The following is a 15,125-nucleotide window of genomic DNA, read 5'->3' as shown; positions in this document are numbered from 1 at the left end:
TAATGAGAAGTCAGTGCTGGCATTTTGTGTACTGTTCCACAGAGTAGTTGGGATGTATAGACAAGGCCACAGATCATTATTTAAAATGAAAAAAACCTCCTGTCCTATCTTTGTTGCCGATGCTTGAGTCAGAAAATTTAAGATATTTTTGCTGAGGTAAGATATTTTTTATTCATAAAGTAAGAGTTTCTTTTCGGTATATGATTTTAGGTGTTGCTCCAAAGTGGATCTGGATGGAAGAAGTTGACTTAACAATACATTTATATGGGTTGCCTTTATAGTTTGCCTCATTTGCATGACCACTATATTGGTGAAAAACTTTTCTGAATAGTCATTTTTGTGTTTTACCCTAGTTTACAAAGCAGCAGGCGAGGCCAATATGTGAATGCAGAGCACTGAAGGAAAAACTTTAAAGAGGAAGTAGATCATCACACGGGCTGCCAGAGAAGACAGACTGGAAACTGATGAAAGAGATTTTCAAAACCTCAGCACTGTCGCTCCCATCAGGAAACTGAAGCTACAGACCCCCATATCTCAAATTCACTTAAAGTCACATTTTAAAAGCTGATTTCTTTCTCACGTACCATCGAGCAGCAGCAGCTGGGCTCACTTTCAGTTTGTTGAAATATAAAAATGTTGGAATTGTTTATGTTTTTCAATCTACCCAACCCAGTTTTCATTAAAGTAGGATTTTGAAATCTTTAATCAATTCTTTTTCTTCAGTCTGCCAGTGCGAGTGCATTTATGGCTGTGTGTGAGTGAAAGCGTGTAAATGTGTTTACAGAGCATAAGGTCCACAGAAACAGGGCCAGGCATCAATCTTCCCTCCTCCCCTGACAACACCTCTGATTTATATGGAGAGGGACCACAGAGTGTACATGTGCACATACCACATACACACAACTGTCAGTGACAAACAGCACCATTTAACACCCTGACACATGAGCTAAGTCCCAACGCCTAAAGCGCTTCGCTGCACTTAAGTCCAGATGCACTAAAAATTCCCAGGACAAAGAGGGTCTGAGGTCCGTTCTGTTTCTGTTACACTGAACTAAGTACTGGAAATCTGGTGAAAGTCAGACTGGAGGACAGCCCAGTCCATTAACCTACATCAGTTTATGGGCAACCCATCTAGGGTTAAGGATTTGTGTTTAACCACATACTAAACAGGCAAATATTCATAAACTAGAAGATTTTACCTTTTAAATAATAGCTCACACAATTTGGCATTTTGTTAAAATCCTTTCTAGTTCTAGCTGGAGAAAAATTCTGTAGAAAAGATACAGGGATACACAGAAGGTTCATGGATATACGAAGGAGGATATGTAGATGTGACACAGGAGGATACCATGGGTGGGTGAGGTGGAGGCAGGGGCCACCCCTAACAGGAGAAGCCGAAAGAAGGTTTAAGAACAACTGGGGACAATTCTATAAAAAGGGGTGAATGTTGACCAAACCTAAAACCATATGGATGTTATGTTAAGACATTAAACATGAACCTGGCTAATCTAGCAAACATGATTGGAACCAACTAAAAATATGCTCTCAGTCATCTAACAGTGGGTTGGCAACAACAGGTTATATGCAAAGAGCCAAATATTTGCATATAACCTGTTTTTGACTGAATGAAGTAATTTTATATGAGCTGTGAAATGAAGAAAAATCAAATTAAAAATATTTTCAATGAACATGAACAACGAATATAGACTACTGCATATCGAGTCTCAAAGCAGCAAGCTGTTAAAGCAGTAAATCCTAGCTCACACTCAGTGGTGGTTTATCTGTTCAGAAGTGCAAAAGTGCAAAAGTGATGCCGTTCTTTTTATCTATAACAACACACCATGGGAGCTCAGTCCTTGAAAATGGTGAACTGCCCTCTTCAGTTAAAGACAAACTCAAGAACCTCAAACTGGAGACCTCAGCCTTCATTGAATGATGTGACTCAGTGAACATAGTTGCTGTTCCAATGGGGGAAAGAGTGTATGGATGCCTACATGATGCCACATCTTTCTATGGAAGAGGATTAGGGCCACTGAAGAAAAAAATGTGGGCACGTTTTTTCTTTTTCTTCATTTCCAGAATTCTGAGAAAAAAGTCAGAATTCTGAGATTAAAGTCCGAATTCTGAGAAAAAAGTCTGACTTTTTGGAAAAGAAGAAAAAAAAGATGTGCCCACTTTTTTTCCCCCAGTGCCCCAATCCTCTTCCGTATCTTTCTGCAAATCACTGAAATAACCAATCAAATATGAGTGTGCTTACTTTTGTAGTTAATTATTATGTTTAACAAATGACTATTGTGATAAAGACTGAAGTCAATGTCATTGTGAGAAACGTCTAAAAATTTTAAACCTTTTTTTAGTACAACATTAGCCACTTCTGAAAGAATATTGCATTTTACGTTAACAGATGACTGTTTCCAGTCTTCATGTCCTCATGGAGGAACTAGGTGTTTGGTGTGTGCCTTTTTTCTTTCTCTCTTTTTTGTTCTTGTTCAAAATCCTTTGTGCACTATAACCAGCTCAACCATGTTTCGAACTTTGTCTCCAAAATGTTCAACCTGAGCTGCCTCTCTATAGGTCTCATTTCCGATCCTGGCTATTCTGGTCACTTGCAGTTAAAGTCGTAGCATCTTCAACTCTGACACCTTCAGCTCAGCCTCCTCCTCCTGTTAGGAGGAAAAGATGATACCTGCTACATGACATTCATTTTTATCCCCACCACCCTGTCTGCATCCTCTTCTTCACCTCTCATGTGCATTGTCCACCTTCACTACCGCTGCTTCTTGCACTTAACACTATTACACCTGTCTCCCTGTAATTCACCTACGTGTATTCTGTCTTACTTCTACTGACTTTCATTCCTCTTTTCTCCAGAGTATACCTCCACCTCTTCAGGCTCGCTTCCAGCTGCTCCCTACTTTCAATACCTCATGGTTCACAGAGGTTTATCTGTCAGCATCACCATAACAAACGAGAAAGGACTCAGAGAAGATCCTTAAGATAATCCTACCCTCACTTTGAACCTATCTGTCACTACACCACACCTCACCACTGTGTCGCTGTCCTTGTACATGTCCTGTATCACCTTCAAATACTTCTCTGTCTTTCCCGACTTCCTCATGCAGTTCCTCTCTTGGCACCCTATCATCTGCGTTCTCCAAATCCTCAAAAGACACAGTGCAACCTCATCAGACCTTCTCTACATCTTTCACAAGCATGAAGTCGTATGGCTTCATCACCTCACTACTTAACCAAGGTTCAACAGTTCTTTCTCATAGCTTTAAGTTATGAGTCATCAAATTTATCCCTCTGTAGTTACTACAGCTCTGAACATCATAATCAGTACCAGTACACCTTTTTCTCCATTCCTCAGACATCCTGTCAGTCTCTAGTATTGTGCTAAAGAATATGTTTAGCTAATATGTTTAGATATGACAGCTCTATAACTGCACAGGTATGTCATCTGCACCAACCAAGATGTTCCACTCTTCACCCTCATAGCTGCCCTCACTTTCTCCTTACTATACGCTACACTTCATGATTCAATAACAGTCCTTCATCTGTCCTCTTTCATTTTCTTTGTCCGCTCCTCAAAGTACTCCTTCCATCCCAACACACTTTCTTCACTGATCATTTGACAATGGGACTTGACTGACCACAGTGGCTATCTTTGTTTCTGAGAATCTGTTTCATACTGATATCAACATTCATTACAAATAAAATCCAACATAAAGGAATGCTCTCCAGCCTGCAGTGAAATAACAAAGTTTAGTGTTGAAAATAAAAGTTTTGCACATTCATTAACACCGTGTGCTCTTCTGCTTATGAATAGAAACCTGTGAACAGTGCATTAATTATGCCTGAGTTAATTTGATGAACTTATAGTGAAAAAATCATTCTGACAGGAAGAAAATTGGGTAAATTTCTCTTTTTACATTTGTCTTCTCAGTCAGTTTTTCTGTTTTTTGGTAAGTGATTTGTCACCACGGGTTTTAGGATGCTGGGATCTCCCTTCAAGAAGAACAGGAGGCAGAGACACTGCCTCAGTTGAACGGAAGAGTTGTTTTCTTGTTTGGTATTTGGTTGCCATCAACACAAACAGGAGCTGTAGCAATACTGCCCGGAGACAACTTTAAAGTGCCTGATTACTGGCACTTAAATTTACATAGTTTACAAAACTTTGGCACTTGGCAGAGATAGACCTCATTCATTTGAATGCAAAGACATGATAAATATACTTAAATTTTTCATGCATAAAAAAATCTCCAGCCCAGATTCTGTGATGTGTGAAGTCTTCTCAGAATTAGTAACATCCTATCTCTTAGTGATGCTGATGAGCTCATCCATGAGCAAACAACAAAACATTGAAAGTCCTTAATTTAGTTTTAAATGCAGAACTTAAAGTCCTCCTAACATACAAAGCACTCAATGATCAAACCCTATCATACTTTAACGACCTTATAGTATCACATTAGCGTTTTGCACTCAGACTGCATGCTGACTCGAGGTTTTTAAAGTTTCCAGAAACAGAAATGGAAGCAGTGCTTTGAGATATCAGCTTTACTTGCATACATACTTGATGCTCTTGAGTGTTGCTCAGTTTATCTTTACAAAGTGTATTTCAAAGCAGCAACCTCCCACATTTTAACATAAAGCCAACAAAGAATGCCAAAAACAGCAGTTCCATTAGTGACCACTTGGCGCTGACTCTAAAAGTAAGTTAGTCCACAAAGACTCCCATGTTAAAATGTCCATCAAGAGAAATCAACATGCTTACAGCAGCTCTTTGAGCTCTACAAAAATCTTACTCCTTCATAACAACTGCAAGTGATTTTTTTTTTTTTACTGAACTGATTTTTCACTTCACTGAACTGGACTTTCTCAGCCGTGTTTGTGCTGTTTATGCCCTTTTGGAGCCTCTTTAGTGGAATCATTTGACAAATAATAAGGGTTGCTCTGCAGTTAATTACATTAACAGACTGTCCAAGAAATCTGTACTTTAGTTTTGGTGAGTACATTAATAGAATGTTATTGGCTTGTTCCTCATTAACTCTCATATTTCTTTTTGTGTGCCTTGTACCAGTACAGTTTATGAATACTACGCTTGTTTGCATTATTAACAGTCTACTATCTTGTTCAAATATCTGTAGTCTATAACTGAGTATTTTCTGCATACTTTTTCAGTTGGGGCGTCCGTTTTTTGGACTTCCCTCCCTGAGCAGGTCAGATTGGCTCCTTCTCGTCTTTTAAATCCATCTTACAGACAGATTTCTATAAGCTGACCTTTTCCGTGCCTCCACTTTGAGTTTCGTTCTGTTCTTTATCATCGTCTTTTCCAAGTAATCATTTTTATTATTTCATATTTAGTTTTAATTTACCTGTTTTCCATTTTTAATTATCTTCATTCCTCACTTTTAATCTCTTAGTGCTGCTATTACCTCCCTACCTAACGTTGTTTCACCTTCATATTATTAAATGTATTATCATTGTTTTTTCCCTGTCTTGTCTTCGAAGACAGGGAAATTATTACTTTGTTTTAAAAGGTGTTATGTAAATAAGTTTATTATTTATTATTCTTTGCTAGTTTCACTGTATAAATATGTCATGGTCCTGGGCCATGTGGGCCCAGTATTCTTAGTTTCTTGTTTTTTTTATTTCGTTCCTTATTTAGGCCATGTTTCCTGAGTTGTCCTGGTGTGTTGTTCCCTAAGTGTTTTCCCTTCGTGACTCTTACCCCCCGTGTGCCCCTCTGTGTATTTATGAGCCCTCGTCTCTCTTTGTGTTTATTCCATGTTTCCCCTGCCTGTTATGTCTATGTTCTTCCTGTGCTCTCTCTCTCCCCTCCTGTCTGAACCCCCGTGTACTTCCTGTTTTACTTTGTGACTCCCGCGCCTGTATACGTCATGTTATGTTCACCCCGCCCTGTCCCGTTATGATTATCAGTGTCACCTGTGTTCCCCATGTGCTCCCACTTCCCTCGTTAACCCTCTGTGTATTTATGTCTGCGTCTCCCTCAGTTCCGTGTCGCGTTCTCCCTCATGCTGTGTGGATCTCCGTGTCTCTCTGCGAGTGCTTAGTTTGTTGTTCCCAGTTTAGTTTTGTATTTCCTGCGATCTGCCTCTCCAGCATTAAAGCTGTGATTTTTGAGTTCATCCCCTGAGTCTGTGAGTTTTGCATTTTTGGGTCCTCATCCTGCCTGCCACACAGCGATCCATGACAAAATACACGCTCAGGCTAAAACAAAAAGCCAGAAAAATGTTAACATTGATACTTAAAAGTACAAAGGGTGGAAACCAGTGAGTGACATCACAATGGCTACATGCATGTACAGTCTGAGCCTCATCCTGAAAAGCTTATGAAGTCTCTGTCAGTGTAGAGTTTGTGTGTTCAGCTCTATATCTTTGAAGTCTGTGAATCGGGTTTTCAGTTCAACTGAATGTCATGCCACAATTTCAGGAGTATGTAACATTTTACAATTTGTTGCAAAGGCAGACAAAACTTAAATAAACTTGTGAGAGATGAAGATTAATCGTATTCAAAACATGATCTGAAGATCAAATAACACGAGTATAATTTTCAGATTGAACTCAAAATAAAAAATAACTGCTCACATGAAAGTTAAAATGACTGTTTACTGGAGATTGAGGATGATTCAGACCTTCAGACATGATTTGCCTTGAAGTCAGACAGTCTGATGAGAAACCACTTTGAAGATGAAAAAGCCTACCTTGATCGTTGGCCATCTTGTCTGGATGCTCCACTGAAAAAGCAACAGAGAGTGTGAGCTAATTTATAAAATATGAAACAAAGGAATACATTTACAGGTAAAGCAGGAACGGGTGTTCAGTCTCACACACACTCGGACGCACCTTTGGCTGTCCTGAAGTGGATGGCTTCGGATAGAGGGCCGACTCCTTTGGCATTTTTGGCTTGAATCCTGAAGTAGTAAACAGTGTCGAGGTTCAGATCCACAACCTGGTGGGTTAGTCGGTCGCCACTAATTGCCTCCATCACCCAGTCGTCTATTGGCATGTTCTTATCCAGAGTGTAATACAGAATGTAACCTGTCGAACGAGTTGTAATTATATGAGTAATAATATGTATTTTTAAAAATAGTCATCTTTTTAACCTATTAACATCTACTGGTGAACCACTTGGGTAGTTAGAGTTAGGTTACATTTTAGTTAAATTCTAAAAAAACATAGTTTGAGAAGATAGAAAGGTGTTATATAAAATCAAGCCTTTTGCATACGAAACAGTTCTTCTGTTATAATAGGCGGATGTGATCTGAACTGTAACTGGAACCAGGTCAACGGGACTAGAGGAATTTTTTTTTACAAGTGCGTCACTGAAAGGTGCTGCAAAATATGAATAATTATAGTGAAAAACCTGAGAACTACGATCTGATACCCAGAATGTTTGGGTACATGCCATTTAGAAGCAAATGTTAAAAACATTTAGGAAAAAACAAAACATTTAGGATGTAAAACAGAAACAAGTAGAGGGTTTAAAAATATGCGATCTGTGTGTCTGAGAGTAAGTCTGTGTTGTGCTGTTATGCCCGCAGGGAGCGTTTGATTCGTCCTCGGGGACGCTGCAGGAACAGCGGAGCTCGTTAAAACAGACGGGTTTACAGCCGAGCTGATCGCCCAGAGGAGGAGAGATGGAACAATGGAAGATATTGTGTTAGGTGTGTGCGTTTGGATACACAAAGCAGCTGGGTTCATGTAGTCCTGAAGAGTGTGTTGATGTTTTCGATCTACTTTCAGACTAAATGATAAACCTTAAGCTGAAAAAAATCATCAGAAACTTAACCCTCTCTTCAACTCTAATCAACAGTATGTGTTATTACAGAAAACTACAGCGGTACACCCGTGTGTTTATGTGCAAAGACCCACCTGTGATTCGCCCGTTGGCCTCCATAGGTGGTTGCCAGCTGATCAAAATGGCACGGGGTCGTCCTTCACGGCTTATAACTGTTAAATCTTTGGGGGCGGAGCTAGGAGCTGTCAACAAAACAGAAGCAGTTTGAGAGGTTACAGTGTCTTTGGCTACAGTGGCTACAACACAAATGAAACTGGGCATAGACAATCTGGGAAGGAGGCAGTTTTAAATGGAACAGATAGCACTTCATGATTTCTTTGTTACACACTCCACATTTCTTACTTACATGTAACAACCAAACCCTGCTCAAATGCAGATTGTCACTGGAAAGACACGCAGAACCTTTACATGTTGAACTTTTAGGTCCCTTGTGGTGATGTCACTGGCTCTCTAGAAGAGCTTTTTGGCAAGAGAAGGCATTTGCAGTTTACTGGTGAGCATAGTAAAGTTATTAATGTAGTGTAGTCGGTTCATAGTGTCACATGATGTGAATTTATTCTCTGAATATAATAAAAATACATGACAATTTTCACCCCAACCTGTCACAGCAGATGGCTCCCCCTCCCTGAGCCTGGTTCTGATGGAGGTTTCTTCCTGTTAAAGGGAGTTTTTCCCTTCTCACTGTAACCAAGTACTTGGTCTTAAGAGGTCCTGTAACTGGTGGAGTTTTCTCTCTATTATTGTAGGGTCTGTACTTTACAATCTCAAGTCTCTAGACGTGGCTTTTGTTGTTAAGTGACGCTATATTAATTGAACTGAATTCATTAGTTTGCTGAATAAATGGGTAAATATTAAAACATTTTATTTCCTTTCAGACTTATTTTGTCCATTAGTCCAAAAGCTTATTGAAAAATACAACTGAATTTCTGTTGACAGAATCAATTGCTGGAGTAGAGCAGGGCGATATGACCAAAAATATTTATCACGATATACATTTGAAAATGTGCGATAACGATATAACTGACGATATAGTTCACACTAGACAAAATACTTTACAACTCCACAACTTTATTAGTGCATTAAAGTTATATAAAAAGTTAACAGTGTAAATGCAAATTCCTTGCTGACAGTTTAACCAAAAGGCATTTTCAGTGGAAACTGGCCGACATATCCTCAGCATAACCACGTATAATATCCACAAAACTTAAAAAGAGGTTATACACACACAATACGGTAATATTATGTTGAAGCACAGTACGTATCACTCCGCGAGGCTCCTGCCTACGATAGCCGTAATGCTCCGACAATCCATCAAGCGGTGCGGGTTTGTAGCTTAGCAAAGTCGTACTGAAACATTTGACAGATTTTCGAGCGCCGTGTACATAAAATCGTTTCGAGGTCAGTAAACACAACCAGAATTCATACATAAGGCACACGGGATTATAAGGGGACCTGTCGATTTTCAGAAAAATCAAAGGATTGATTTTAAGTGTGCCGTATTTTCCAAACAACACGGTAATAACGACGGCCCGCTAGCATGCTCTACCAAAAATAGTGCTTTGTTGTTTATCTGACGGACGAAAGCTAAACCAGTTCCACACCACTGAAGTTGGAGCATTTTTACAAACCAATTCTGGTTCATCTGTTTCATTCAATGATCCGCTTTCGCCCTTCTCATTCTCCGCCATGCTTTTTCCACCGTATGAAAACAAAGGCACTGCACATGTGCGTTTTACCCGTATTCTATCACAACATTTCATTTTCTTATTGTTGCCCAACATTATACCGGTATTATCGTGAACAGTATGATATGGCCCAGCCCTATGCTGGAATTCTTCAAAGAATTTCCCTTTCCTAGCTGTTGTTTAATAATGTAAACTTGTTACTTTGGTCATTTGATTGGCACTTTATGTATTTGTATACTTGGTTGTTAAATGGATGGTTGGATCAGACAGTCATGCTGGATCAGACAGACACATACAGACGGCTTTTCCCTTTCACTGTTTAGTCTAAACATTTGCACAACGTCTGTCTGTGTGGGAAGTTCCAGAGTGGACAATAATCTATAATGAGCTCAGTTCAGCTGCTCTTTGGCTTTGTTGTGACTTTCTGCTGTGTTTGAACTTGAGGAAATTGTACAGAAGGTAATTTTCAACACTTTCCTGAACTGCCCTTTTGTGTTGCTTCTGTTGTGAAAATGTCAAGCGCTCGGCCTCACAAGAAAGACTCTGGCTTGTTGTCCTCCTCCAACCATCACCATGGAAACTAAGTGGCAGCCTATTAGATCTGTAGTGTGTGATGGCTGCGGGTGCTTCCTGAGTTACAGATGTGATTAAAGACGAGTTTTTAAGTTTCACACCAGGAAAGGACTCAAAGCTTGCCCCCCAGAGCTGGCTAATGAAACTGCTTGTTAAATCTGACAAGACGAGCTGGAGGAAATTACAAGTTCCTGCTGAGCCTGTTAGTGATGGTGACAACCTGTACTTATCATAAATATAGAGGAAAACCTTGAGAAAATACATTGTGAACACACCTGCTGGTTAAAGTAGTGGTTCCAGCACTCAAAGCAGATATAATTAAAACTATTTTCAATTTGTAGTCAATGATCCTGAATTGTTGACTATTGAAGATGATCACCATAATAAATGTCACCAAAATAACAATTTTAACTTAGAAACACAACAGGATTTAAATGTGACACCAAGGACTTCCAAATGACAGAGTTACTCTCAGACAATTATTGTCAGTGGGACCTGAAGGTCTTGAGCAGCTACACAGGTTGCTCAAGTGTTGTCACTGATATGATATGAGTGCTGTTGAGTTGGAGGTGAGTGATGCTTTTTTTTAAAAACAAAAAACAAATGAAACCATTGAAGAGTAAAAATATTAAGAGGATACTTCACAGGCCTTTGCAGGTAACAGATACAGCCTTTTTGTGTGGTTATTCTTTATATTACATATTAAGGATTTAAAACCAATATTCTCATGAAAGCTTTCTTTAGGTTACAAGCATATTAAGTAAAAATTTTAAAGCTAAAACCGAGTTAAAAAATACGCAATAGAAAATAATAGAAAATAATATGAATTTTGGATCATGGCTTTGTGATTGCAAATAGAAAGACCATCATTTTGGCTTTCATGGCATGCAGTTGTGACTCCTCACTCTCATTTAGAAATGAATGTTTAATCTACTGTTTTTATTTCTCAGTGTTTCCTTGCGAACAACTTAGGTTAAAAAGAACTGTCCAAAGACTCAAACTAGGTACAGTTCCCAGCCACAGGGCATCTGTCGGAAGAAGCTAGCCAAAACTAAAAGTGGAAAGAAAGTCGAAGAGGAACTTGAAACCAAACATCAGCCCTCCACCACCGCTGTGCTGCTATTGTTTTTCCCAGATGTAGCGATATACGTTATGGCCAAAAATCTGCACTGTGGTCTGTACTGTCCTTTAAAGTCTGATATGTAGTTCCTAGATTTTTTGCAACTTCTCTGAGGACATCATGGTGTGACCTTGACTTTTTAGGGACATCCACACCTGGCAAAATGCTCCATCCCATCAACTGCCAGAATAATTTGACTACCACAACCTGACTGCTCCTTAACCTCTTAATTCTTATAGGTTAGGGCCAACGGTGTACTTTGTTGAATTTTCTTTTTAACATGAATGTAGAGTCTCTTCTATTCTAAAATAATATAATCAGCATGAGTAATTTGTGCAAAAATGCTGAAGAAGAACACTAAAAACACACTCTGTATTTTGTTACCCTGTGTTTATACATGTGTAATAATAATAAAGTTGACTTTAATCCTAAAATGTTAAAGGAAAAAGCAGCAGATTAACCATAGCAGTGCTTTAGGTAGTGAGGTTATTTATTTATTTGTTCAAAACTATGAGTAATTCTTGTGGGCAGACATACTTTGTGTTTTGTTATGTTTTGTTTTTTATTTTGAAGGATTTGGGTGGTATTTTAGATTATCAGCTCCCAGGGGAGGCTGCAGCACTGAAAGCGCTGCAACACATCAAGATTTGTCAAAAGGCTAAATTCTTGTGTGGTACAGCAACCCAGCGAGCTGAGGAACATTATAAACCCTTGCTGGAATATTAGCTCAAAGCCATTTTGACTCTGCAGAGACCTCCATCACAACTAATCAAAAACAAGCTTCAGATTCCTAAAAATAATAGCTCATTAGAGAGAGAGAGAGGATTATTGTTGTTCTAAGGCAACACTGTCCAAACCAACAAATGCAGTCTAAGTAGCATACACCGTATGAAAGCTTAATCACCTATTCATTGCTCCACCAAGCAATCGATCACCCACATGCATTTTTTATTGACAAAAATCAAGTTCATTTTGAAAATGAAAACAAAACACACTGAAAAGACAACTTTGCCAGATATCTCAGATTTAACTGAAATGTGAAAGGTAACTGGGTTCAATTCACTGAATAAATGCTTGGAAAAAGATGGTAATTTCTTTATGAACACAGGTTGCAGACTGTCGGGAGTGCTCGGGAGATGATCCAGTATATAGTAGCATGATGCAAGCTAGGGTCATGCACACTGAGAGGCACAACCAAGTGCCTTTGAGTTCCAGACAGACAAGCAGCTGCTGGCTAACCAACCAGATAGGCTGACGGGCTGACAAGACTGCAGTTGTGACAGATGTGGCGATCCCAGCAGACAGAAAATTCAGGAAGATTCAATAATAGAATCAAATAAAATAAAATCCAACCATATCAGAGGTCACTGTCCAAAAGAGTTCAATCCTAGGAACAAGACACTGTGGAGAAGCCTCAAAGTTTCTCATTTTGGTTATGTTCACATCCATCCATTACATTGAACTTTTACTAGCATGGCATACTGAAATGGATGTAAGAGATGAAATATGAATGAATGAATATGAAAATATGCTTATGGCCTAGGAGAAGGTCAACTAACCCTACCCTTGAGTGGCTTGTTAATGACCCATTAGTTTCAAAGAGGTGGAAAAAAAATGCATTTTTAAAGCAAAATCCTCTCAATGCTTTTTATATCATTTATTTCAGGCAACTCCATGTGAGGACCACATACATGAGATGGTGCTAATAACAGTAATGCAATTATGACACAAGGAGCAAGATCTTCAGGTTCATCAAGGTTCATCCCCTGGTGTCCAAGTGTCTATAGCTTTTAAATACACCAATACCATTATGTGATACACTCTAATGTACAGAAATATTTCTCATATCTGCATTTCCTATTTTTCATAGTAAGACGGACACGTTATGAGCTGCAGTAAATGCAGTATTTACTTTGTTTTGCTTTTTAAAAAGTGGTCAGTATGTGTATTGTTGTGAAAATATGGTCAGTGTGTGCCTCCAGAGCCAGTGGATCACTGCAGGGACTGAGTGGGCTCAGTCCGTCTGCTCACTCTGAATGTCAATGTATTCCAACAGGCCCCAGGGAACCGGGGCCATAATGCCGTTCACGCTTAATTGGGTGACAAATCCGGCAAACATGATTGTAAACATCCTGAAAGGGATACCTTGACATTTTGATTTCTGTCTGCGGTTGGGTTTCATTGCTGCATTGCTGAGTTGTTGTGTTGTTGCGGGAGAGAGTGGAGTTTCTAGATGACTGTTCACTGAACCAAAACATCATTTCTATCCATAGTTAAACTTCTTATTAAAAGTAATTGCTGTTCAGGGAGGGGAAGAAAATAGAGTAATGCATCTCATTGTTTGGTGCACCCATGCTTCCTGAAGCTGCCCTTTTCCCTAAATGTTACTTTCAGTAGAAACTAAAGTTTCTGCACAATGAATGAATAAATGTCAGTCAAAGATTCACAATACATTCACAAAAAACAAATAAACAAATGATCCACCTCAAACCAGGGTTTTCACAGTTCCCATTCACTGTTTGTGTAATCAGCAGTGCAATCTGGCATCATAGCTACTCATTTAAGGCAATAAGATATACAGTTGGCTGCTTTTCATTTGCATTAAGTTGATTTAAATCAAGGACATCCAACAGTGCTCAGAGAAACAAAGCAACCTTTAATTTAAAGTCCCAGAAAATTATTTTCAAAATTATTTTTGATTTAAATCTAGTTCTGCACCCTGTTTCTTGATTTCTTAAAGTGCTTTGTGCCCCATGTATGTGAAAAGCACAATGTAAATAAATCTTCTACAGTAGCTTGAAACAAGTTGTGCAAATAAGGGCTGAAAGACTAATAAAATGCCTTTCGAGTAAGTTCCAAGTTTACATAGGTAGTAGCTAATGATTGCATAGAAAAAAGGGAAGCTAAAAATATTTGCATATTTGCATGCATGAGAAAATATTTGCTGTATAAACTTACTGCCTTTCTCCAATCTCCAGTAAGGTTCAGTTCAAAGTGAGCTCTACCAACTTTCCCCTCTCATCCGACCAATAAGCAGCTTTCAGAAAGTGAGAAAGGATCTTCACAGAATGCAGATTTCTTGGTGTGGTAAAACTGTGGCCAAACTGTGCTCTGTCTCTATCTGGCACAGCTACAGTTTGTGCACTTGCAGTTGAATGTGAGGCACCTGTTGGTTGTCTGTGATGGGAATCGTTAGCGCTTCCCTGACTGCTATGTGGTTAAAGGGCCTGTTTGGGAGGTCTTGTGTTTGGGAAATAGGTTCAGAAACAGGTTCGGCTTAAAGTTAGAGTCAGACCTACTATGTTTATGAGATCCTAACAAAGGGCAGAAGCTGTGAGACTTACCTGCTTCATATGTCGTAGCATGCGCCGTCATACTCCAGGTGCTGGACTTGCGGCCTTTGGTGACCATAACAGCGAACTCGTACATGGTGTTTGGTTTGAGGCCAGTGACCGTGTGGCTGAGGGCCGTAGTGTCTGCAGACTGGACACATGACATTATTTGGAAGCTTAGATGGCTTTATTTTAAACTAAACAATACGAGAATAAAGCTGCTATTAAAAGATAAAATATACAGCAAATACAATCAACGGATAAAATTACAAAAAAAAAAATAAAATCACATTTCTAACCCTAAACCCTATGCTGTGGGAGTGATCGTGGTGGGGCGCCTGGATCAACAATGCCAGGGCCAATTTTTTGTCCTATTCCAACCCTGAGGTCATTATTATTGAGGAGCTTAAAGGTTTAAACATAGAAATATAATACAGTTATTTACAGCCTTAGACTTTTATTAAAATTTGATAGTGTCTACTTCCCAAACTTTGATGTCTGATGACAGGGAAGAAGAAGCAAAGATGTTGCCACTTTCTCTTTGTCTACTCTTTATTAAGAACAATGGAGTCTGCCCTTGTATAGATTTCCTTT

At 39.1% G+C, this 15,125-nt stretch overlaps 1 protein-coding gene across 1 annotated transcript in view; it reads right to left on the bottom strand.

The window, feature by feature from the left end:
* Positions 1-15,125, bottom strand: part of dcc (DCC netrin 1 receptor) — a 406,171-nt gene that overhangs the window by 88,584 nt on the left and 302,462 nt on the right. The window contains exons 18-21 of the mRNA XM_085359610.1: positions 14,544-14,682; positions 7,896-8,003; positions 6,867-7,061; positions 6,725-6,757 (exon numbers count right to left, since the gene is read on the bottom strand). Of these exons, the coding sequence (XP_085215736.1) occupies positions 6,725-6,757; positions 6,867-7,061; positions 7,896-8,003; positions 14,544-14,682 (475 nt within the window). The remainder of the gene's footprint in view (positions 1-6,724; positions 6,758-6,866; positions 7,062-7,895; positions 8,004-14,543; positions 14,683-15,125) is intronic.

The sequence above is a fragment of the Diplotaxodon limnothrissa genome, linkage group LG7, assembly GCF_057381915.1.
Source record: "Diplotaxodon limnothrissa isolate DT_005_m linkage group LG7, D_limnothrissa_male_GT1.1, whole genome shotgun sequence".
Lineage (NCBI taxonomy): Eukaryota > Metazoa > Chordata > Actinopteri > Cichliformes > Cichlidae > Diplotaxodon > Diplotaxodon limnothrissa.
This window is presented reverse-complemented; position numbering and strand designations above follow the sequence as displayed.